The sequence below is a fragment of the Sinocyclocheilus anshuiensis genome, unplaced genomic scaffold (assembly GCF_001515605.1).
Source record: "Sinocyclocheilus anshuiensis isolate Anshui unplaced genomic scaffold, SAMN03320099.WGS_v1.1 scaffold267, whole genome shotgun sequence".
NCBI lineage: Eukaryota > Metazoa > Chordata > Actinopteri > Cypriniformes > Cyprinidae > Sinocyclocheilus > Sinocyclocheilus anshuiensis.
The window spans coordinates 3417497-3442273 of record NW_015552637.1 but is presented as its reverse complement, the minus strand read 5'-3'; the positions used below and the strand labels follow the sequence as shown (position 1 = coordinate 3442273).

Here is a 24777-nt window from a genome sequence, read left to right as displayed (position 1 = left end):
GTAAAATAATTTAAAAATAGTAATAATAATATATATTGTATATTGTACATATGCTTATTTTAAATAATTATTCAAATAAAGTATCAATAATAATAATAATAATAATAAATTATTGTTGTTAATAATTATTTGCATACTATAATTTAGATATTAAAATCAAAATATATATTATCATACTAAGAATGTATAAATGTTATAATGTATGTATGCATATTTTAAATAATAATAATAATGATGCATTCAACAACATCTGTGACCTGTTGTCGTTTACTACCGAAAATCAATTCTATTGTATTCAAACAAAAGTTGCATTGGCAGTAATGTCAATTTACAGTGAAAGTCTATGGGTCAGGGTATTGCACCAAATGTTAATAATAATAATAATAAACACTGCCACAAAGTATACTGCCACTTTAGGACTTAAACACCATATAAAATGTGTCTATCCAATCTTTCACCTGCTGCCATATCCATTTAAAGTCGTAAGCCTGGTAACTTTTACATAAACATGCAAAAACACCAGAAAGCAACTGTTTACATCGAAAAAATACCCACTTTACAGGTAGTACTCAGAAGTTCTATGCAAAAAGAGCAATTCTGAGGACTTTATAGCTCAAATAAACATTTTTGTACAGTTGAACAAATATAACTCCTTTAACGTGCATATAAGCTGTACATTTCTGCTTTTCCCCTAGATTTCCACTGTAAGTGCTTCACTGTAATGCAAAATGTTTTTCTGTGATAACCAACAGCCTGTCACCTGTAACATCATAAGATCAAGGTCTACTGTTTATCTAATCCGAACCTTTTCTTCTCAGCCTCATCTTCCCCGGAGTGAGACTCTCTTCTGACAGTCAATTCAGTGGTTTTCTGGATGGACTTGGCCCCGCCCAGCTTGTGGGGAGACAGACTTTAGCCACGCCCCCTATGGGTGAGTTCTTGTTTATTATTGACTTTCTATACACTTCACTCAAGTGCTTGTATCTCCAGTCGCACTCAAACATTATCCAATATTAAAACAGCAATATTACCCATATGTGGCTCATATATCCTTGATTTGTTCCATGTCTAGGTGACATTCAGATCGGGATGGTGGAAAAGAAAGGAGCCCTAGAAGTAGAGGTCATCCGAGCCAGAGGCCTTGTGGGAAAACCAGGTTCTAAGGCACTGCCAGGTGAGTGCGGTTACACTTTCTGACGGTGATTTCTTAGGCACCTGAATTTCTTAGGCACTCATCACTCACGATTAAACTCTTCTCCAGCGCCTTATGTAAAGGTGTATCTACTGGAGAACGGCGCATGCATAGCCAAAAAGAAAACAAAAGTAGCACGAAAAACACTGGACCCTCTTTACCAGCAGCAGCTGTCGTTTGAAGAGACCCCAGGAGGAAAGGTTTTACAGGTATAATGTCATCACTAATGCTTTTAAGTACCAGTTTTAGGTTATCTCAAGCTCATTTGGCCAATCTAAAACGAAAGCAGTACCTTTATCAATTAGTTAGTTGTTAAAGTCGACAAATACATTTTAATGGCCAATACCAATCTAAAGGGAAAGGATTTATACCGAAATATAAATGGTGTATATATATATGTATGTGTCTACAAATTGTAAATAAATTCTATATATTTTGTATATAATTTATATTTGTATATTTAATATATATGAACTATATAAAGTGTGTTTACATATATATATATATATATATATATATATATATATAAAACAATGTCACATCAAATATGCTTTAATGATTGAATAAATGATATGAGCAAATAATAATAATACATAATAAATTTAAAATAATTTAAATCAACATTTTTTTACAGAATATTTACTCAGCTAACATTTAAAATTTTTATTATGAGGCCTGGCCTCTGTCTATCACTAGTTTGTCAATTTTTTTTGTATGAGTGTGACTTGATATTGATGGCTGTTTATTTTCTTTCCATCGTAGATCATTGTGTGGGGAGACTACGGACGTATGGACCACAAATCCTTCATGGGAGCCGCTCAGATACTTTTAGATGATCTGGACATGTCCAACATGGTTATTGGCTGGTTCAAGCTGTTTCCTCCCTCTTCATTGGTCGACCCAACCCTGGCCCCGTTGACCAGAAGAGCTTCCCAGTCGTCCCTCGACAGCGGGTCCGGGCCGTTCGGTCGCTCGTAGCAGTTTCCTGAAATCTAGCGTTATTGTAGCAGCCATTGGGTGGAGTTTGAGATTTGCGACAGGTCCCGTCCCCCCGGTAACACTGCATGCTTGATGTTGTGTGTTCAGAGCTTGTTTCTTAGGGGTGAAAAAAAGCGGTCCTGTTTTTGCTCGCAAAAAAATGCCGCACACATTGTGCGCAAAGAGCAACCCCTAGAGAGCAGGGACGAGACGAAGCTGGAAAATGGCCTCCTTAGCCTGAGGAACGTCACAATTCCTGCTTTTAGAACCTATTTGAAGCCATTGGAGATGAGTCTGAACTGAGAACTGACACGTCGAGTTCTTCAGAAGCCCGTTTTGAAATGAGGCGAAACCTTCTCTTCGACTTTTGTTTTCCATTTATGTTTCTTTTAATGTTGATGTATTTGTATCTACATGGGCTAACAGTGTTCCTTGGGTCAAGCCATGACAACAGACCCAGAAATGTACACACAAAACATGAATATGACGTGGGAATGAGCACCTCACTCCCCAAATACGATTCTGCTAGATCATTACAGAGATGAAATGTATGGTTTGAATCATCTTTTAAGATCAAATTGAAGTACTTCTCTTGATACTGTATGAAACCTAAAGAAGAAATGACAGGTTTTTTGTTGCATGGACACAACTTTAGCTGAACTTAAAAAAAAAAAAAAAAAAAGTGAATAGGAAATCATTTTCTCAGACTGCTACTTGCAAAAAAAAGACGACAAGAAAAAGAAAAAATGAACCGGATCAGCCATTTTCAACAATTTCTATTATTTTTAAAGATAAATTTCACTAGTGCATGATTTTCATGGGGAGTGAATGCTACAGTGTGATTTAAAAAAAAACAACAACAACTTGAAACCTTGTTTTTTGTCAAGCTTAACATTTTATTTCCAGTGAGAAATCTGTTCATGTGACAAAGATGGAAAAAAAATAAATGTCTATGATTTATTATTGTAAAGGCGTAAGCCTTATGAAGCTAAAGACGATGTGCAAATTGTACGTTTCTCTACTTCTCCCTTGTCCCAGGGTAAACTCTCTGTACTTCTTGCTTCCATTGTCAGATTTTCCCCCTGATATTGTTCCAGATCTCCTTTAAATTTTTATTTTCAGGGCTGTTCGTTTCCCACAGCTCTTCTAGTTTTAGTCTGGATATTGTTTGAAGTTCATTCGTTTAACAAGCATGTTGAAAAGGATTTTTGGCAACATGGCTTTGGCACATCTTACAGTAACTCAGCATGTTTTGATAAAGAAGATATTTGGAGAAAAAAAATGCAGTTTCTTGTACAGTGCATGTCGACGATGATCCTCTCCCCACCTTCACCCTGAATTGAATTTTAGTGAAAATTAGGCAGTGGTCTCACACGGACCAGAAGGGCAAAATTCCGAATGAACATTCCACCTTGTAAAATCATACTTTGTTGACCAATTTAAGGGAAAAACATGACCAGGGATTTTTATATCTTTACGGAAATATGAGCTGCAGTATTCCTGACAAAAGAGCCCAAAATTTCACGAGATCTTTTTACCGGAGACGGCTGCAGCTCACTGACTTTGGCAGTATTGTGCTGTACAGTTTTCCGAGCATGATGCTGTCTGCAGAGAAATGCACATCGGGACGATGATATTGCCACACGATATAACTTTGTTTTTTATTTCTTCGTTTCAAGAAAGTAGAAGTCATTTAATATATTTTTGTTAGTTTATTTACAAGCCAAGACCTATTTATTTTTTATTTTCTATTTTCAGAACTTCATAGTTTTAATGCATAGTTTTAATTTAGAGACATTATACCTCTTCCTTTGAAAATAAACTTTTCTGATTAATCATTTTATCGAGCGTTCAGTCTGTTAATGATTTCTGTGTACGTCTGTCACAATCTACAGAATTTTAATAGCAAACTCTCTAGATATTGTCAAATCTTATGGAAGTGGGATAATGTCTCACGATGTCAAAGGTATGTTCTGTTCTATTTCAAATGCCTTCTCTATAGTTTTTTTATTTTCTTCGGCTATGTCTTGGTCAAGTATGGTTGAGTACAGAGATTTATGTAAGTTATTTTTCAAATTAAAAAATAAAAAATGGATATTACACTGGAAAATGAGCGTTCGCAAACAAAAGCAATACGTCTCTAATGTTTCTTGACATGACATGAAAAACAAAGTACACACACTCATACACATGCATACAGCTTTAGCTTAACTTAAAAAGTGAATAGAAAAAAAATAATTTGAGAAAAAGGAAAAACTCTTCATTATGTCTTGTAGCATATGTCAATGGTAATTGGTAATGTGCAGTGTGTATACAAACATATACATATAAATGTATTAGTTTCAGAAGTGTAATAATAACAATACATTTAAGTTTTTTATTCAGTTATTGTATTGTAAATAGTTCTATAATTTTGTCCTAGGGAAATTTGTTTTGTTTTCCTATGTTACCAAAATGATCAAGATACTTCGAAAGCGAGCATGCAGCTTTCCACAAACAACTAAATGACATTGTTTTTTTTCTTCTGAAAACATTAATCACGAGGTGGATTTTGTCAGTGCTGTTCTGTGGTTATGAGTAAGTGCTGAGATGATGGCCAAAAAGGAAGAACAACTGAGGGATAAAATCAGCTTCCTCTTGTTTTACTTTAAAAAGATGAATGCTGGACTGTCACAACACACTCGTGAGCTGACAAGACTGCTGACAAATAAAAGGTAGGTTTAACATTGAAAAATAGGTTAACTGTGAAATACCTGCATGACTGTTCAAATCAGAAGATAGGGTGTTTAAGTCATCACAAAATCAAATGTAGCATTGTAAGATAGACTAAATTGTATTAACAGATTCATTGCTGCTTTAGTCAGTATAATATCAAATTTAAGTTTTGGTGTTTAGTGCTGTCAAATGATTAATCGCATCCAAAAAAGTTTTTGTTTACATAATATATGAGTGTGTACTGTGTATATTTATTATGTATATATAAATACAAACGCATGCATATATTTAAGAAAAATATGCTATGTTTATATATTACATATATTTATATATAATATAATAATATAAATGTATATACATGCGAATATTTTCAAATATATATATACTGTATGTGTGTGTATTTATATATACATAATAAATAAGCACAATACACATACATATATTATGTAAACAAAAACTTTTATTTTGGATGCGATTAATTGCGATTAATCATTTGATAGCACTATTGGTGTTATATAACTTAAGCCACGCTGACAAATGTCTGAATGTCATTGAATTAGTTAACAAAATAACCACGTGACATCTGCAAAAACAGAATTCACTTTTTTGAGCCATTTATTGCAATTGAACTTAGTCTCATCATGCTGTTTAAACCATAAAATGTCCAAATAGAACAATATATCTATTGTTTTATCATCTAAAACCCAACAAATTTATTTTTGTTAAAGGTTTTACTTGTATGCTTGTGCTGCTGTATTACTAAAGAAGTCACTTGATCTGATGTTTTGTCATCTAATGAAATTATATTCCGTTTTTTTTTTAAGTGTGGCTTAAGTGTCTAAATACAGTATGTTTTGGGGCCACTATAGATCAAAATAATGCAGAAATGCTAGGGCTAATTGATCATTTAGTTATGAAACCATTAACGATTTTAAAATCTTTGTTCCTGTAATTTCAGGTTAGTGGGACGATGATGATTCAAGCTAAACTGCATCAACTGGCAGAAGGACTACGACGTGTCTGGTCCAGAATATGTGGTCTCTACACGACCAACACCACAAAAAGCTGGAAGGAAAAACTTCTCCTCCTGTTGACCTGTTTTACCACCAGCCTCATTCTGAGCACCTTCCTCTTTCTCATCCTCCACTTTTCCTTCAGATGTGTTCAGGAGGTCTCGCTTCCCTTTACTTGTGTTTTTTGTATAAGCTTAACACCAGCCATGTATTTCTCAGAAAGGATTCGCTGTTTTGGAGCCTTGATTTTGATCTCAATGGGTGTGAAACAAGTGAAGAGACTTCTTCTCACTTTAGGAACCAGTTCAGTGATTTTCTTCAACATCCAGAACACGTTGCGGAACATGAGACTCCTTGAAAAAGGCCTCCTCTGCAACTTGGAGGAAAAGTTATTGGATATTAATACAGAACCCCTCGGGAATTATATTAAAATGCTGAAGTGGGTGGGAAAGCAACTTAAAAATTACTTTATAAACTTTCAGTTAGGGAGTTACCATGCAGATTTCAAACTAAAAGCAAAGGTGGACTCGCAAGACTTCAAAATTTACCTCACCGAGGCAGAACAGGCTTTAAACCAGACCACGCAAAATGTGTTAGCACTGACCAACGCTTTGTCTTCAATAGGAAAGATATTGTCTCCAACATTAGGTCTTTTACTTCTTGTACTCCTCACTGCTCTATACCTGAGAAGATTCCACGTAGACAAAAGGTACAACAACCAATACATCACGAAAACGTTCCGTTGTTTTGACGAGCGGCAAAGGGAAAAGGGAAAACCGTATGTCCTTCCGCTGACCAAAAGCGAATCGGAACTTTACGTAGTGACTCCGTCCATTCGTCCGACGGGTCGGCGGTGGAAAGCCATGATGAAGTTCAGTCTTCCCATATTCACTCACTGTCTCACCTGGCTGGTGTTTATCAGTCTAGACGCCCTGATTTACTGGCTTATTGTAGTTCTGAGCAAGCGACTCGGGGAACTGGAGCCACTTCATGTTCCTGTGGGAATAAAAGTTCAGGTAAACAAAGAAGTTGCAGTATTGTTTTACGGATTGTGGGATATGTTTTTCCTTTAATCCTTCGTTTTTTCTATAACTGAACTGAGTGCTGTAATCTGGTTATAGATTTCGGTTGCACTTTCTGTCAAAATTGATTAGCATTTCAAATAGGAATAACCATCATAAATTATTTTTTTCTGTTGTGTGAAGGTAACCTCAGATATTTTTCCTATAAAAGCACAGTAGGCAAAGAATCCTTACACTTTTTTATAATCAACCATCTTAACTATATCCATGAATGGCAATGTATTTTACTGTTTATGAATGTAGCTACCCACAAGTATTGTTCTTGTTTTGGTAAATGCAGTCACTTAGAATCCAGTTTCATTCTCATTCAAAACTGAATTGTGTGTAAACTAAAGAAAAGACAAATGTATTCTGCAGCTGTGTGAACTTACGAAAAGTAACCATGGTTTTATTATAATAAAATTGTAGTAACCATGTTTTTTTGGCGTATTGACTGCCATTTGTATAACCACAGTTTTACTACAAATACCATGGTTAAACTATGGTTAGTGTTGCAAAACCATGGGTAATTTGTGGTTACCATGGTTTAACTATAGTAACCATGTTTTTTTTGCTGTTTTATTTGTAGTAAAACCATGGTTAATTTTTGTAAGGGCACAGATATCTTAATTTCTGTAGGTTTAAAGGGATAATTCATGCAGAAATTAAAATGTGATAATTTACTCACCCTCATGTCGTTCCAAACATGTATGACTTTCTTTCTTTGGAACCAAAAAAAAAAAAAGGCAATGGGACCCAATGTTGATTGGACCACAACGTTCTGTATCTTTTGTTTTTGTGTTCTACAGAAGAAAGGAAGAAAGTCACACAATTCCAGAGGGTTAGTAATTGATGTCTGAATTTCATCTAATTATTTTCTTTCCATTTCTCCTTGGTTTTCAAAGGAGGCCACATTATTTCTAGGTTTACCTGTTGGTGAAAATGCAAAAGGGGCAAACTTTTCCTACACGGTGTCTCTGTTTGAGAAGAAGTGTTTGCCTGAACCGGAACTGTGGCTCTATCAGTCTCTGGTTCCTCTGTCTGTTGTCCTGGCCTTGCTGGTTGTTCTGATTCTTCTTTCATCACAGATGGTCCAGCTCAGAGTTGTGCTATCTGAGCAGTTTTTCTCAGAAGTCGCAGAGAAAAGAGCTGCCTATCTACATGCAAAGATTTTAAGAAAGCGGTGCAAAACTAAAGCAGAAGAGCATGAAGCTCTGAAGACTTTAGCCATGCAGGTTGGTCACATGTTTTCTACTAAATATATTCAGACATCCTTAAAACAGAATAAATTTTCTTGAGTGTGCAAGATGTAAAGACTATCATAAATTAAGTTTAAATGTATTACCCCATTTTCAAATAGTTCTTCTTGCTTTAAGAATAAACCTCACTCAGTATTATTTATTCTTTTAAAACTAACAGTGAGGTAAGAATAATGCATCTAATTCAAAATATATTCTCTGAAAACAAGTCTTCAGTTTTGCTTCTCCAGAAACATACAGTAGCAGAAGGTGTATGTTGATAGCCACTATAGTGTTATAAATGCAGCACATATTTGCATTGTGAATTGTGTTGTGATACATTTCACAAAAAGTACAATGTGTGAAATCAAACATAAGTAGCTGTAAGCATCTGTATTCAAGTTCTTGCAGATGATGTTTTGGCCTTGACTGTTATAATGTAAATTGTATAAGCAAAATAATTTCTTTTTTGTTTTTATTGCAGCCCAGTTTTTGGTGCCCCTTACTTTTCCATAAGCACAGGACAAACCCTGACGCTGTTTAAATATGCTTGAAGTTTGCAACACATCAGTCTGTTGATCAGCCATAATTGCAGGTTTGACATGTTGACAACACAACATTCACACACCTTTTTATCAAAAAGTGTACCCTAGCATTGCACTGTATACAAAAAGCAGGTGTTCTGTTTGTGATGACAATGAATAATGGCAAATGGATAATAGGCCATGGGGCCCTAGTGTAGAGGTCTGCATTCCCGCGGCTCTCCCGTGGGAACCGCGGGACCCGACCAAATTTTTTGCGCCGCAGGATTAAATCCCCAAATAAAACGCGGTAGCGGTTGGTAACTCTAGTGTAATTTGAACGGGAGCGGGTGGTCTAACAATATCCCGTTCCCGACGTCCATTTAGAACAGCATATCTGTGCTTTATTCTTATTGACCATCGGTGCAGCTTGCGCTCAGGACTGTTATGCACGCGCTGCATGCTTTAAATGTCATGCGTTTTAATTGCGTGGTCTGTGTGCAGCATGTGCATAACATTGCTCAAGAGCAGGCTGTACCTGTGGTAAATATACACCCCTCAGCGGGTGGGTGCGGAATAGAACCTTGCGGGAGCGGGACTAAAAAAACAGTCCCGCGCAGACCTCTACCCTAGTGATCAGTTTGTGCTGTATGGAACAATGAGCCCTAGTGGTCATAGTTTGTGACCAGGGCCATGGTTTTCCTTTCACTCTTCAGGATTTAACAGACTCAGATTGAGGTTGAAGTCATTGAACAATGAGCATATGCATATGTGTTAAACCTGTATCCTATAGAATACAAAGCATGTAGACATCCGTTCAAAAGTGTAGGGTTGGTAAGATTTTTTAATGATTTTGAAAGACCTTCTGCTCACCAAGGCTCTTAACAGTACTATTGTGAAATATTATTACAATTTAAAATAACTCTTTTCTATTCTAATATATTTTACATAATTTATTCCTTTGATAGTAAAGTTGAATTTTCAAGAAACATTTCTTATGAGCAATGGTGTAAACAGTTAATACTTACTTGTATATATATTTGTATATATGTATATAGCATTTATTTGAAATATATATTTTGTAATATACATGTATATGTCTTTCGTTTCACTTTTTATCAAATTTACTGCATCCTAGCTGAATAAAAGTAGTTTTTCTCATGAAAAAAATGTCTTAGAGTCTGATCATGACCATATAAAAATGTATTAAAACATTTTGTAGCTAAAAAAAGTGTTTTTGACAATACTGTACGGCATGTTTAGGGGGGTGATTCAAAACACAAAACAGGAGAATATCAGAATTGATCATTGTTCATCACTAATGCATAAGTGGTCCTTCAGTCATTCTTTGCAGCACCATTTTTTTTTCACTGTAGATGGTTCTTGAGTTGAGTGTATAGATTTTTGGGTTCTCCAGAGCAGTGCAGTGGTTTCTGGGTTCTTTGCAGAACTAAAAAGTTCTTTGTGAAGCCTGAAATGTTTCTTCTATGGCAAATCCCTTTTTTGGTTATAACTGGAGTCTTAGTTTTTAAGAGTATACTGCAAATTCATCTTATAAAACATCCTTATAAAACATTTTTTTCCCATATGATTCAGGATCTTTTTGGGGCTATGGATATTATTTCTCCAGTGTATGGTTCTCTGCACACAGCACAGGGTAAAAAAAAATAGCCTCAGTTTCTATAGCACTCAATGACCACATTTCAAAATTTTAGAGGATGCTAGGCAGCCTTAGAGCAGAGCCCAAACTTGTCCTACTTTTTCCCGCTGATTAATTCTGTTATACACAAATTCAGAAAAGGGTTTCCGTGGGATGTATCGTCCCATGCCCAGTTTTGTGAACAGTTGCCCGTTTTCATAAACCACCTTCCCCCTGGAGATTGTGACCACTGGAAGCCCATTACACAGCATTCCCTCAAAAATGTTATAGTCCACAGCCTGGTGGTGAGTCTTTGCTGAAATCACCCTAAAAACAACATAAGCTTATACAAGATTATGCAAATTGACGTACTAACTTACATTTATATATAAAGTAAACTATTAAGTTTGTGTGTAAATAAATAAATACATTTATTATAATAAAAATAATAATAATAAAATGTATATATTATTATTATTATTAGCATGCACTGTGGGCTATTGCCCAGCCCTAATCGTAATATATTAAAACAAATGACTTTAATAAATCAGCAGAAGGACCTTTGAGCCCATTTACAGTGTGTACAATGGCACACTACAGTTTTTCAGCCCAAATCTGTTGTTTCCCATATTCAGCTTTTTTTTTTAACCATTCTATTGCTGTATCAGCACAGTTCAAAGAATGAGCTCTGAGTGGCCATCTGTCTTCAGCACTGAGACAAACCAGCAAAAACAAGAGTTTTCCAATTAACATGACCGCTATCATCTTAAAAAGCTAATTTAGAAAGATAGTAAAAGTTATGGATTTCATCAACTGACATTGTGCAAAGGATATTAATTTTAATACCGTATTCAGCTTGACTAAGAACTTGTCTGTACACAAGTTTCCATGAATTGATTTATGAATAAAACTGCATACCTTGTGCACTATACCATTTCATGCATTTCATGCTTTTTATTTTTGCATCTATTTTGCTGTGAAAGACAATAAATATTCCAGCATTTCAAAATGATGAATGCTACAGTCCCAAAATTGAGGGTAAAGGTTGTACTGCTTGAAATATATTGCCTACAATATTGTAAACTCATTCTTATCTTCTGAAAGCTTTTTTTCTGACAGTTTCTCTTTTACAATTAATTTTTAATTTATGTTGCTTGCAGAAAAACACAGACTCCTTGGTTTGTAAAATGATTATAAAGCTGACCACACATTCTATATTGCTGTATGAACTTCAGTAAAGCTGAAATATGTAACATTTTCGGTGTTAAAATACTTTCTAAATATCACAGGTTGTCTTGAAAACTCTTAATTTTCTCGAAAACTATGAACACTGTGGAGCTATGAAAATGTCCTTATTTGTTTTTTAACAACCTGTGCTTTGGCTTTGTTCATCAATGGCTGACGAGGGGCATGTTCGGAATTCCATTTTGAAAACAATTGTTATTTATGCAGTTTCAAAGTTAGAAATTACATCGTTTAGCTGGTGGATGAATTATTTACTGTATTAATATTAATAATTGTAATAACTTATTGAACAGTGGTGTTTTGGTGCCTAGGAATAGGCTAACCCTTACAGGCGGTAAAATCATAACACTTTATCCAAATAATTATCTGAAGGATGGATAATCATGCAATTTCACAGTTACTGTAAATTAACTGTCAGTCCAATCAAATGTGAGGTACAATTAGGAGAAGCTTTAAATCTAAACTTAAAGTGTAGCTTGATGCAAGTATCGTGGACAACTGTCTTGCTTTCCATTATTTTCCACTAAGAACATGCATCCAGTTGACCCTAATTGTCGGACCCAGAAACGTCACCAGTCTCTTATTAGTACATCTTACACAAGCGCTCAATTCTTATTAATGCAACGCTGCTATGCGCTAAATTTCAGCACATTGCTCCTCACTGCTTTACTCACATCAGCGGTTGGTTATTTGCCTAGAGGGAGCTAGCCCAGATTCACGGGGAAAAGGAGCAGCAACGTGGCCCAATTGCATAAGACCCACGGCCGTCTGCTGTTTCCGTCCTCTCCTCTCATGTGTGCGCTTTAAAAACTATGTGTTTGAGCAGGAAGAACGCTTCAGTTTTTCCATTTATGGTCACGTCTTTGCAGCCAATCCGCTGTATTAATGCTTTGTCATGGCAACATCTGCCTCAGTACCTATAGAACCCGTATGACCCCATTCATGCAGAAACATGCTTAACATCCCAGGTATTTGAACCTACAGACATTACATTTCAAACCGTTTTTAGCTTTAAAGCAAACTTTGCCGATTTATTTTACTATTTATGTCAGGTCCAAATATGTAACTAAAGTATTAATATAGATTAAAATATGTCAAGTAGATTGGCTCATTTCAGCTGAATAACAAAAAAACATAGCAATTAAAGTGATGTAAAAAGCTCAAACATTGCTGACTTTCTTCAATTACAAATAAACTCGAGCGCTCATGAAATGAAGATATGTAAAAGCTGAAGCCCATGAAATGAGAAGGCTGGATTTTGAATTATACAGTCAAAACTTTATGCCACATTACACTCTAAAAAATGCTGGGTTGTTTCAACCCAACTTTGGGTCAAATATGGACTAACCCAACCGTTGGGTTAAATTTTTACATTAAATTTTTAATCCAAAAGTTGGGTTAGGCCATATTTGACCCAAAGTTGGGGTGAAAAAACCCAGCATTTTTTTAGAGTGTACTGTGTAACAATAAGGCTTTGATTTTGAAAATGTCATGTTAAGCATCATGCAGAATGATTTTGTTTTCTTTAAAGACAATGCGTATAAAAATGTTACAGAAATGTATAAGATCCCTTGAGATTTTCCTATGGGTTTTATAATGTGGTTTTTCAATTTACAAGTAAAATGAGGTCTGCGGTAAATCTAAACTGACAATACTTGGATGTTTTGCTCTACAATGTAAAAATACATACACCCATACTGAAAATGCAGCTTGCGAAGCAGCTTTTTACTTGTATGTTTGTAATAAGTAACTATGTGTGCAGTTTACATTGTACAACAAAACGTCCAAGTCTCGTCAAGTTATGTTTGCCACGGACCTTATTTTTGAATTGAAATTGTGAATTAGTTTTCTGGGTTTTGATGTCACAGCTGCAGCCTTCTATTTAAAAAAAAGTAGATTTTGTCTTCGTATTGAATGTCTGGCTGTTAGGTATGTCTGCACATTGAAACAGGGCTCATTATTCATTAGAGCATGTAAATGAGGTCACATGTATTCTAGGCTGCTGTGAGTTACCTGGTGGCCTCTGGGTCCCATATGACCAGGTCTGCATCAGAGCCTTTAGCAATTCTCCCTTTTCGAGAATAAAGGTTGAAGATTTTTGCTGCGTTAGTACTGGTGACAGCTACAAACCGGTTTTCATCCATTTTTCCACTGTGCTGGGGAAAATAAAACCACAAATTGTGAGTTATTTTTGTGATCGCTGTACCTCACATCCAAGAATGAGAAAGCTAAAGGACAGACAGACCGACCGACCGACCGACCACTCCCTTTTCCCATATAACAGACATCCTATCTTCAACACCACTGACTCCGTTTGGGATTTTGGTAAAGTCGTCTTTCCCAAGGGCTTTCTGGCACACTGAGAATGTGCAGTTATCTGTTCCTGCCACGCTTAGATCATCACTGTAAGATAATGCATATTATCATCTCATCATTCTTGATGTTTTAATATTCTCTTTTTTTATCTTGCATGCATGACCTTTTGTATTCTATGGAAGAAAAGAAAGTAATGCGAGTTTGGATGTAAATGTAAGTAAATAATGACGTACTTGGCCAGCAGGTCCATCAGATATCCAGGGGTACTGGAGTCTGGTCTCAAAGGTGGGCCCATGACAAAACCAGCAGCATGAGCCCAATCCTTATGCCAATAGTTAATGCCATCTGTGCCCAGTCCAGCCGCAATGGGCTCTCCAAACACCACTCGACCTGACGAGAAACAATCAGTATGATTGATAAAGGATCAATATTGAGTGTTTAATTAACAGGTTTAGAAATGTAAAACTCAAACATCAATTCAAAGGTGTCAAAACCAGCTAACCTTAGTCCAAACTTAATAAAATCAACATTAAATGATGTTCATTCCACATTTTAAATCTACAATCTGACCAATTTTTGAGTGAAACAGTATTAAAGTAGGATGGGACTACTATAAAATAGACTACTGTTCAAAAGCTTATGGTAAGATTTATTTAGTTAGTTAGCTAGGTAGGTATTTTCGAAACAAATGTAATACTTTTTTATTCAGCAAGTATGCATTAAATTGATCAAAAGTGATAGTAAAGTTTATAATGTTACAAACTATTCCTAATTCAAATAAATGCTGTTTTGAACTTTCTATTAGTAAGTAAGTGTTATTTATAGCGCACATTTAAAATTCAGCATTACACTGACCAAAACTTGGATGTTTTGCTCTACAATGTAAAAATACATACACCCATACTGAAAATGCAGCTTGCGAAGCAGCTTTTTACTTGTATGTTTGTAATAAGTAACTATGTGTGCAGTTTACATTGTACAACAAAACGTCCAAGTCTCGTCAAGTTATGTTTGCCACGGACCTTATTTTTGAATTGAAATTGTGAATTAGTTTTCTGGGTTTTGATGTCACAGCTGCAGCCTTCTATTTAAAAAAAAGTAGATTTTGTCTTCGTATTGAATGTCTGGCTGTTAGGTATGTCTGCACATTGAAACAGGGCTCATTATTCATTAGAGCATGTAAATGAGGTCACATGTATTCTAGGCTGCTGTGAGTTACCTGGTGGCCTCTGGGTCCCATATGACCAGGTCTGCATCAGAGCCTTTAGCAATTCTCCCTTTTCGAGAATAAAGGTTGAAGATTTTTGCTGCGTTAGTACTGGTGACAGCTACAAACCGGTTTTCATCCATTTTTCCACTGTGCTGGGGAAAATAAAACCACAAATTGTGAGTTATTTTTGTGATCGCTGTACCTCACATCCAAGAATGAGAAAGCTAAAGGACAGACAGACCGACCGACCGACCGACCACTCCCTTTTCCCATATAACAGACATCCTATCTTCAACACCACTGACTCCGTTTGGGATTTTGGTAAAGTCGTCTTTCCCAAGGGCTTTCTGGCACACTGAGAATGTGCAGTTATCTGTTCCTGCCACGCTTAGATCATCACTGTAAGATAATGCATATTATCATCTCATCATTCTTGATGTTTTAATATTCTCTTTTTTTATCTTGCATGCATGACCTTTTGTATTCTATGGAAGAAAAGAAAGTAATGCGAGTTTGGATGTAAATGTAAGTAAATAATGACGTACTTGGCCAGCAGGTCCATCAGATATCCAGGGGTACTGGAGTCTGGTCTCAAAGGTGGGCCCATGACAAAACCAGCAGCATGAGCCCAATCCTTATGCCAATAGTTAATGCCATCTGTGCCCAGTCCAGCCGCAATGGGCTCTCCAAACACCACTCGACCTGACGAGAAACAATCAGTATGATTGATAAAGGATCAATATTGAGTGTTTAATTAACAGGTTTAGAAATGTAAAACTCAAACATCAATTCAAAGGTGTCAAAACCAGCTAACCTTAGTCCAAACTTAATAAAATCAACATTAAATGATGTTCATTCCACATTTTAAATCTACAATCTGACCAATTTTTGAGTGAAACAGTATTAAAGTAGGATGGGACTACTATAAAATAGACTACTGTTCAAAAGCTTATGGTAAGATTTATTTAGTTAGTTAGCTAGGTAGGTATTTTCGAAACAAATGTAATACTTTTTTATTCAGCAAGTATGCATTAAATTGATCAAAAGTGATAGTAAAGTTTATAATGTTACAAACTATTCCTAATTCAAATAAATGCTGTTTTGAACTTTCTATTAGTAAGTAAGTGTTATTTATAGCGCACATTTAAAATTCAGCATTACACTGACCAAAGTGCTGAACAAAACCAATAATAAAATACAGCAAATTCTAAAATAAAGTAAAATTTAAAATAACAATAATAATAATTTTAAAATAAATTATATCGGCAATAACAACAGTTTCACATTCAATTAATAGCCCGGAAAGGCGAGAGAGTAAAAATGTGTCTTAAGTCTGGACTTGAAAATAGAAACAGAAGAAGCACTCCTAATGTCAGGTGGCAACTGATTCCACAAACGTGGAGCAGCGACTGCAAAGGCTCTGTCTCCTTTTAATTTAAGTCGTGACCGAGGGACATGTAATAGAGCTTTATTAGCGGATCTGAGAGACTTCGGCGTTGAATGCAAATAAATAAGATCAGAAATATAAGATGGGGCTTGTCCATTAAGAGCTTTGAAAACAATAAGTAAAATCTTAAACTGAATTCTAAAAAGACAGGAAGCCAATGTCTATTAATCAAAGAATCCTGAAAAAGATTTTTTTCAAAAAGACAGTTTTCAACATTGATAATAAGTAGTGCTGTCAAACGATTAATCGCGATTAATCACATTCAAAATAAAAGTTTTTTTGTTTACATAATATATGTATGTGTACTGTGTATATTTATTATGTGTATATATAAATAGTATACACACACATAGACTATATATTTTTTTAAATATTTACATGTATATAGTACATTTATATATTTATATTCTTATATTTTATATTATACATATACATTTATTTAATACATAAACATAACATATTTTTCATAAATATATACATGCATGTGTTTGTATTTATATATACATAATAAATATATGCAGTACACACATATGTAAACAATTTTTATTTTGGATGTGATTAATCGCGATTAATCATTTGGCAGCACTAATAATAAGACATGTTTCTTCAAAATCAAAAACCAAATCAGCATATTAGGATCATGTAACACTGAAAACTAGGGTAATGGTTGCTCAAAATTCATGCATCACAGGAATAAATTACATTTTAAAATGTATTAAAATACAGTTCTAAAAAACATTCTTTCAAAATTTTAAATATTTCACTAATATTACTCTATTTTCATCAAAGAAATGCAGCCTTGGTGAGCATAAGAGAAGAATTCTTTCAAAAACAATGAAAAATCTTACAGACCAAACTTTTAAATGGTAGATAAGTTGGATAAGTTTTTTCAAAGGAGAAGCAAATTATTATTTTTATTTGGAATAGCATGCCCTAATAAAGTGTTCACAGTAAGACCAGAACATATATAAAAACTGTCATGTTGACTCTAAAAATGTCCAGATTGCTTTGATCTTATGGATCAGTCACACAATGAACGGATCTCATGATTTGCACCAGAAAACTCATGAGAAACGTCAAATCCAGGCCTGTACATTTGCTGTGAATAATAATCTTGTGTTATCCCAGCTCACCCACCATTTCTGCGAGCATTAGCCACCACCTTCGCTGCAGATTTGCTCATGACGTGCACTACATAGAGTGGGCAGTTAGCGGCATGTGCAATAGTGATGGCGCGCTGTGTGGCCTCAGCCTCCACTTCCTCCGGACGACACATCTCATGGCCCTCAGGACCCGTGATGCCCAGAGAGAGCATACGCTTTGCACCCCGTGTGGGAATATTCACAGAAAATCTAATCTATACGTGCTCTGAGAGACAGCCATCAACAGTACTGTATTTAAGCAGACGACATCAGCATAAAATTCTTCAGATTTAGCAACTATAATATATAGATTCTTAATAATATATAGCATTTCTGAAGGAAACAGTAGTGCTCGCCAAGCAGAAAAAGAATAGTATATAGTTATATACTATATATAGAAAACAGAAGGAGTGATGCTTGCCTTGCAAAACTTACTGCCACAATGCTACGGTTTTTGTTTGTGGTTGCCAGGTCATTCATATGTTGTTGCTAAGGTGTTCTGGGTGTTTTAATGCGTTCTTGTTTTGTTATCTGGCTCTAGTGTCATAGGTGGTTGCCAAGGCATTGCTATGTGGTGCCTAAGATGTTCTGAATATCTTTAGTGCTTTCTTATATACTGTAGTTGTTAAGGTGTCTTTAGTTAGAGTTGTTTTTAGTGCATTCATATGTGGTTACTAGGATGTTACTAGGAAGTGGTTGCTATGCTAATGTTGTGGGTTGTTACTAGGTTGTTGCTTACTGGAACACTCCAAGAGAGCTCAATGTCAATACCCTGTCATTCAATGTAGGGGGGCATTTACACGACACCGTTTTGAACAAAAAAAAATGGAAAATGTATGTGTTTTGACCATTCATTTACATGACAACGGCATTTTGGGGGCCTGGAAAACTTTTTAACATTTGTTTCAAATTAAAAACAATGTTTATCGTCTCTTTGTAAACTAAAAACACGCTTGTTTAGTGTTTCTTTACAAAGTGACATCGCCAACTACTGGCGTGACGTGCATAATATGGCATTTTAAGTCGTTTTCACAATCTGTGTGAACAGAGATCATTTTGACAGTGTTGTTGTCTGTACAAGAAAAACACCTTTACATTTTGGCTTTATAATTTGGGCTTCTCTCTCTCTCTGTGTGCCAACCTCTTCTGGTGCTGTTTGGAATGTAAAACCCAATTTAATAGGTTAATTAATTTGCATTTGGATAATTAGTGAAGGCAGGTGTTACAGTTTACTAAGAGGCTTTAAAAACCCTTAGTTTGTTGGTTTTGGGGAAGGGAAAAGAGGAAGGAGACTGTGTGAATGCTGAAAGTATGTGTGAATACTGAGAGACTATAGTCTTTAAGAATTTAATTTAATGTTAATTCTCATTTAAGAGAAAGAGAGAGGAAATAGTGTTTTGTTCTATTGTGTTTTGGATGCATGATTTATACCATAGTCTTTCTGAAACTAGTGAAAAACATAGCCAGCCTAAAATACAGCTTTATTAACTCATTTATGTATGTGCTGCCCTCCAGTGGAATTATATTATATTTCACATGTTTGTAATCGTCATGTGATTTGTCTAAGAATGTCAGGATGGCAAAATGTATTTCATTGAAACATTCTTTATAAATTGCCTAAATATGTACTTTTAGTGGCATATCATAATAAACTGCTTCAATGAACTCTGACCACTCTAAGACTAACATGACACATCTGGCTTTCTAGGGCTTTTTGCTACATATTGGGCAATTTACCATCTAAAAATAAATGAGGTCATGTCATAAAATTAGCTGGTTATTATTAGTCTCTTAACACAATCACAAGAAAAATAATTGACACTTTTATGCAGAATATGCCCTTGATCTTTTGATCAGATATAATTTGTAAAAATGTCACTTCACATTGGTAGTTTAAAGGCACAGGCCAGTTCTTGTGTAACATGGCCTGTTTGCGTAGGGCCTGATCAGCTTTGCATTCAAAGAATGATTTACAAGAAACACCTGCACACTGGTTTGCTCATCTTAAATCATGGTGAAGTTTAACTCAGGGCTGAAAGAACAGAGAGCTTTGGGGAAAGATCCCTTTACAGACCCACGCTGATGCACAGAGTTTCTAACCTATGTATTAGAAACAGAATCAACACTCTTGAAAAGAATGTTTTTATTGGTATCTATGCTTACATGAAGAACATTTAACATCCACGGAACCTTTCCATCCCAAAAACGTTCTTTATAGTGTAAAAAGGTTCTTTAGATTTTTTAAAATGTTCTTCACTGTAAGAAAAAAGGTTCTTCTAAGAACTTTTCACTGAAATGTTCTTTGGGGAAAATGGTGGTTCTATGGCATTGCTGTGAAAACACCCTTTTAGGACCTTTATTTTTTAAAAGAGCAAATTGTAAAAAAAAAGATGGCTACTCTTACATATGCATAGGAATCTGCTTAGAAAACCATCCAAAAGAGCTTATCCTTCCATGAACCGTTCTCTCCTCATATCTGGTTACCTTTTAAGGTTGTGTGTCATTTGGAACTTAATTCCATGGTAGATTCCTGAAATTTAATGATAGCAAACAAGATGCAGAATTGTAATTTGAGGATGTAATTATAAACTCAGAATAATTCTCACCTCTGCAATAAGGTCTCCATTCTCTGCATGGACTTGAGCTATTGCTCCGATCTCTTTACACTGGGCAAATACTGCATAGAGCTCATTGTCACGTAGCATGAAGACGTCTTTGTATGCCATGAACATTTTAAAAGAGTTGACACCTTTGTCACGAACAAGAGTCTCCATTTCCTTCTTGACCTAGAGAAAGATTTAGAAGTTATTGTTAATGATGTATCATCACATTTATAGTCAGATAAAAACCCCATGTGATTCCACCATGAGGGAGGACCACCCTTAAGTAGAATGAAACCATTTGTAAGTTCATATTTTTTTATAAAATGTTCATAAGTTCATAAAATTATTGGTTACATTTTTTTTATCGTTTTTTTTTTTTATTGGGCAAATGACCTTTAGTGCAAGTTTCATAACTAAAATATAATTTATTTATTTGTAAATACATGGTAGTAGCCATACAGTGTCATCCCACCAGGTTACTGCCATATGAAGGGAGTAATCACAGCAGACTTTGGGATCAGCCGTTGTTCTCCGCTGCTCATAGGCTTCCAAGAATGAACACCCCTTCTGTGGGATGACAAAGTCCAGGATCATGGTCGTGCCTCCTGCGACTGCGGCCTGTGGACACATGGTATTATGTAGCTAGCAAAGCAATGGAACATCAACACTCTTTGTTAAAAATTAACTCTCTAATTACATCTAGGGTTGGGTATCGTTTGAATTTGATCGATTCCGATTCCGATTCTGCTTATCGAGTCCTAGTTTCGATTCCAATAAGATAAAAAAAAAATAAGTCAAATATTTAGATGTCAAACATTCTGTGTCTTTTTACAAAGCATTCTGTTGCAGCTGAATAACATGAGCAAAAATCAGCAGCCTACAGATCACTGCAAGAGGAATTTTGCCTATGCTTTAAAAAAAATACTACAGCAACTAGATTAATATAAATTTCAAATATTAAAGTGTTAAAGACAAGTAAAAGTTTAAAAACGCTGCATAGTTTTCTTTTCATAAATAAAATATAGATTAATCAATTAAAGTTATTAAATATATTCAGTCAAGATCAGTGAATTATTTTCTTTTGTTCTTTGATTAACATTAATGACAGGCAGAGTGTTTATTAGGCTGCTGTCTCTTTAACATCCCACTGATGCACATTACAAGTTATCAATATTTCATCTTACTGTTTGCCCTTATATATATATATATATATATATATATATATAAAACAATATCCGCACCAAAATGCAAATATTTTTGCTCAGTTTCATCCTCTGAATAATACTGATGTGTTTTTTTTCCTCAAGTATGTGCTCCATATTTTCACTATATCACTATATGGGACATAAAAACCTGATGTATAAAATATGCTAAAAATAAAACTTTTTTCTTTTATATTTTGTACAGTTCTGTTAATAGTTGATGCATCAGATGGCATTCGAGTGATTGTAAGACATTTAAATGACTATGTCAGTATGCTGCAGGTGAAATTTGCATTGTGTGCAAAAATACTGTAAATTCGTCACAGTAAAGAGGGGAAACTATGGAAGGAACAATGAGTAATGCATTCGATTTATGTTTATGTAATTATGTTTCGTTTAAATGTTTATATTTCATTTCAAAACTTAAAATGATTAATTCAAATGAGTTTATGAACGATAATGGATGCACAAAACGTATTTCATCATTTGCTTTTACCTTGGTACCGTTATGAAAGTCATCCACAGCTGTGGTGCCCATGAATGACAGCTCCATGTGTGTGCGAGTGTCTATTCCACCCGGCAGCACGAGTCTGTCTGTGGCATCGATGACCCGTGTGCCAGCTGCTACCTGCAGATCTGAGCCAACTGCACTAATAACTCCATCTTCAATATACACGTCTGTCATCTCCGAGAAATCCTCATTTACCACCTTCCCTCCTTTAATCAAAATCCGGCTTTGAGTTGTCATTTTCTATTGACTAAATAACTAATGCACAAACGACGATTAAAAAGAGTCCAAATTATGCTCTGTATATGAATTTGTTTCTTCAGTAAACATGTACAAACTCTAAAAGCATGAACCACTGTGTCTGTCAGTGTTGGGTTAGAAGTGTGATCTGCAAGACTGAAGCTCTGTCTCTTTCTGAGTGTTTTTTTTTTGTTTGTTTTTTACCTCACACCTATTTTATTGCGAAACATGCCCGACCTACCTGTCCAGCCTGTTTCTGACATGATGAGCCTGATTTATCTGAGCTCGTTTCAGTGAACAGGTTCAAAAATCAATTCATCGCTCAAAGTGTTCCTAGAAGCCACCAGGTTCTAAATCTACTCTACAAACTTAGGCTATATTCTCTCTCTCTCTCTCTCTCTCTCTCTCTCTCTCTCTTTAGGATAATCTCTGTGACTGAACAAAAAGTGTGAGGATATCTTTAAATGTGATTCAAACACGTCAACTGTGAAACCTGTACGACCTGTTTCAAACAAAATATGAATGGAATGATGTATGCTACGCAATTTATCTGAGATAACCGATTCGTTCGGATGGTTCGTAGTAGGCTAAACAGATTTTATTTTTTATTTTGTTTTTTTAATTTGTGAGTCTTCACTCAGAGCATCTTTTTGTTTATGTATTTTTAATGGGCCTAATATTTTATTATAATAAGCTCGTGTTTTAAATAGGCTACATTTGATATGATGATCATGTCATCTGTCGACAGTTAAAAAAAAAAAAATAAATAAATTTGTTTAAGCATCAGATGCGATAGTAGCCTGGTAACCTTTCTAAATGTCATAAAAATGTTTGAAGGACGTCTAATATGTGACCCTGGACCACAAAACCAGTCATAAGTGTAAATTTTTCGATTTTTTTTTAATAAATAAGCTTTCCATTGATGTATGGTTTGATAGGACAATATTTGGCCGAGATACAACTATTTGAAAATCTGGAATCTAAGGGTGCAAAAAAAAAATCTAAATATTGAGAAAATCGCCTTTAAAGTTGTCCAAATGAAGTTCTTAGCAATGCATATTACTAATCAAAAATTAAGTTTTAATATATTTACAGTAGGAAATTTGCAAAATATCTTCATGGAACATGATCTTTACTTAATGTCCTAATGATTTTTGGCATAAAAGAAAAATCTATAATTTTGACCCATACAATGTATTTTTTGGCTATTGCTACAAATATACCCCAGCGACTTAAGACTGGTTTTGTGCTCCAGGGTCACATATAGACTAGGTCGGCCTATAGCTGTATTTACTGCATGTATTTAACATAGACTACGGCTACTTGCCAATTAGGCTTATGTTTGATCAAAATCAGTTATTGGTTTGAAATGAAATATTTTATTAACTCAATCAGTAAAATGCCTCCGCGAAAACCAACAGTTCCTATCAAACGACTTCTAGCCAAGAAAACGAACAAGAAACGCTGTATGTTATGTGTTTTACTTCTGTTGTTTTCAGTCGTGACCCCCGCGGTTAAATTTCCCTCCCTCCATGCATCCAGATGGCACCATTTACCCATTTTTGTGTGATAAAGGTGACAGAGAAAGGCTATGAAATATTTACAGCGGTCTGAAATGTTATCACCTCAGCCCGGACTCAGAGACCTTCAAGTGTGAGGAACTTGAATCCCAAATGAACCTTCTTCCCCGACATAGCAGCAGATATCTTGATATTTGCAAGCTGTAATGAAGATATCTCAGAATCATTTTAAGAGAAATTATGCAAAATATGAATAATCATACTCAATGATTATGGTTCTGGTACAGTGTCATTGATATGATCTGCAATGTGCAATGCATCCTTGTAGGAACAATAAAGTGCTTGATTGAACATCTTACTTTCAGCTGTTTTGAAAGGCAAATTTGCCTCCGTATGCTTCAGATCATCATTCAACATCTCAACTCAAAGCTGAATGTGCATAAAAGTTCAAATGCAGCAATCAAACTAGAGACACTTATCTAATAGGCCTAGGGTGTCTTTTCTGATGTTCTGATGTTGGAGTAATGATAACCTGACATGACCAGTTCCAGTAAATACATCCATTTGAATATTCTGTCTTTCTTCCTTTTCTTCCAAATGTGCCTAATTTGAATTGCAAAAATATTGAATACAAAATCTTAGATTTGCCTTAGATTTCAGCATAATTATGATGCTGCCTTCTTAGCTACAATTTGGAACAGATATAATTCAAAAACTACAGTACACCTCTGGAAATCAAACACATACTGATTTTACCGTTATTTGGTTTTCTTCGGATCTTCCAGCCATGAAACTGTTCATCACTCTGGTTCTCATCACCATTTCTTTCTCCACAGGTATGCTACACTCTAAAAAATGCTGGGTTGTTTCAACCCAACTTTGGGTCAAATATGGACTAACCCAACCGTTGGGTTAAATTCTTACATTACATTTTTAACCCAAAAGTTGGGTTAGTCCATATTTGACCCAAAGTTGGGTTGAAACAAC

At 35.3% G+C, this 24777-nt stretch overlaps 2 protein-coding genes across 2 annotated transcripts in view; one reads left to right on the top strand and one right to left on the bottom strand.

The window, feature by feature from the left end:
- Positions 1-3441, top strand: part of LOC107666746 (regulating synaptic membrane exocytosis protein 2-like) — a 175734-nt gene extending 172293 nt beyond the window's left edge. Inside the window, exons 27-30 of the mRNA XM_016458178.1 lie at positions 819-931; positions 1073-1174; positions 1262-1401; positions 1955-3441. Coding sequence (XP_016313664.1) covers positions 819-931; positions 1073-1174; positions 1262-1401; positions 1955-2170 — 571 coding nt within the window. The 3' untranslated portion in view covers positions 2171-3441. The remainder of the gene's footprint in view (positions 1-818; positions 932-1072; positions 1175-1261; positions 1402-1954) is intronic.
- A 7008-nt stretch (positions 3442-10449) lies between these two features.
- Positions 10450-22270, bottom strand: LOC107666745 (dihydropyrimidinase-like). The gene is made up of 8 exons (XM_016458177.1): positions 22019-22270; positions 20780-20938; positions 20325-20503; positions 17713-17903; positions 15674-15830; positions 15378-15527; positions 15138-15275; positions 10450-10684 (listed from the first exon to the last, which is right to left on the bottom strand). Exons 1-8 carry the CDS (start codon positions 22268-22270, stop codon positions 10450-10452), a joined length of 1461 nt encoding a protein of 486 aa, XP_016313663.1.
- Between the last annotated feature and the right edge of the window lie 2507 nt (positions 22271-24777).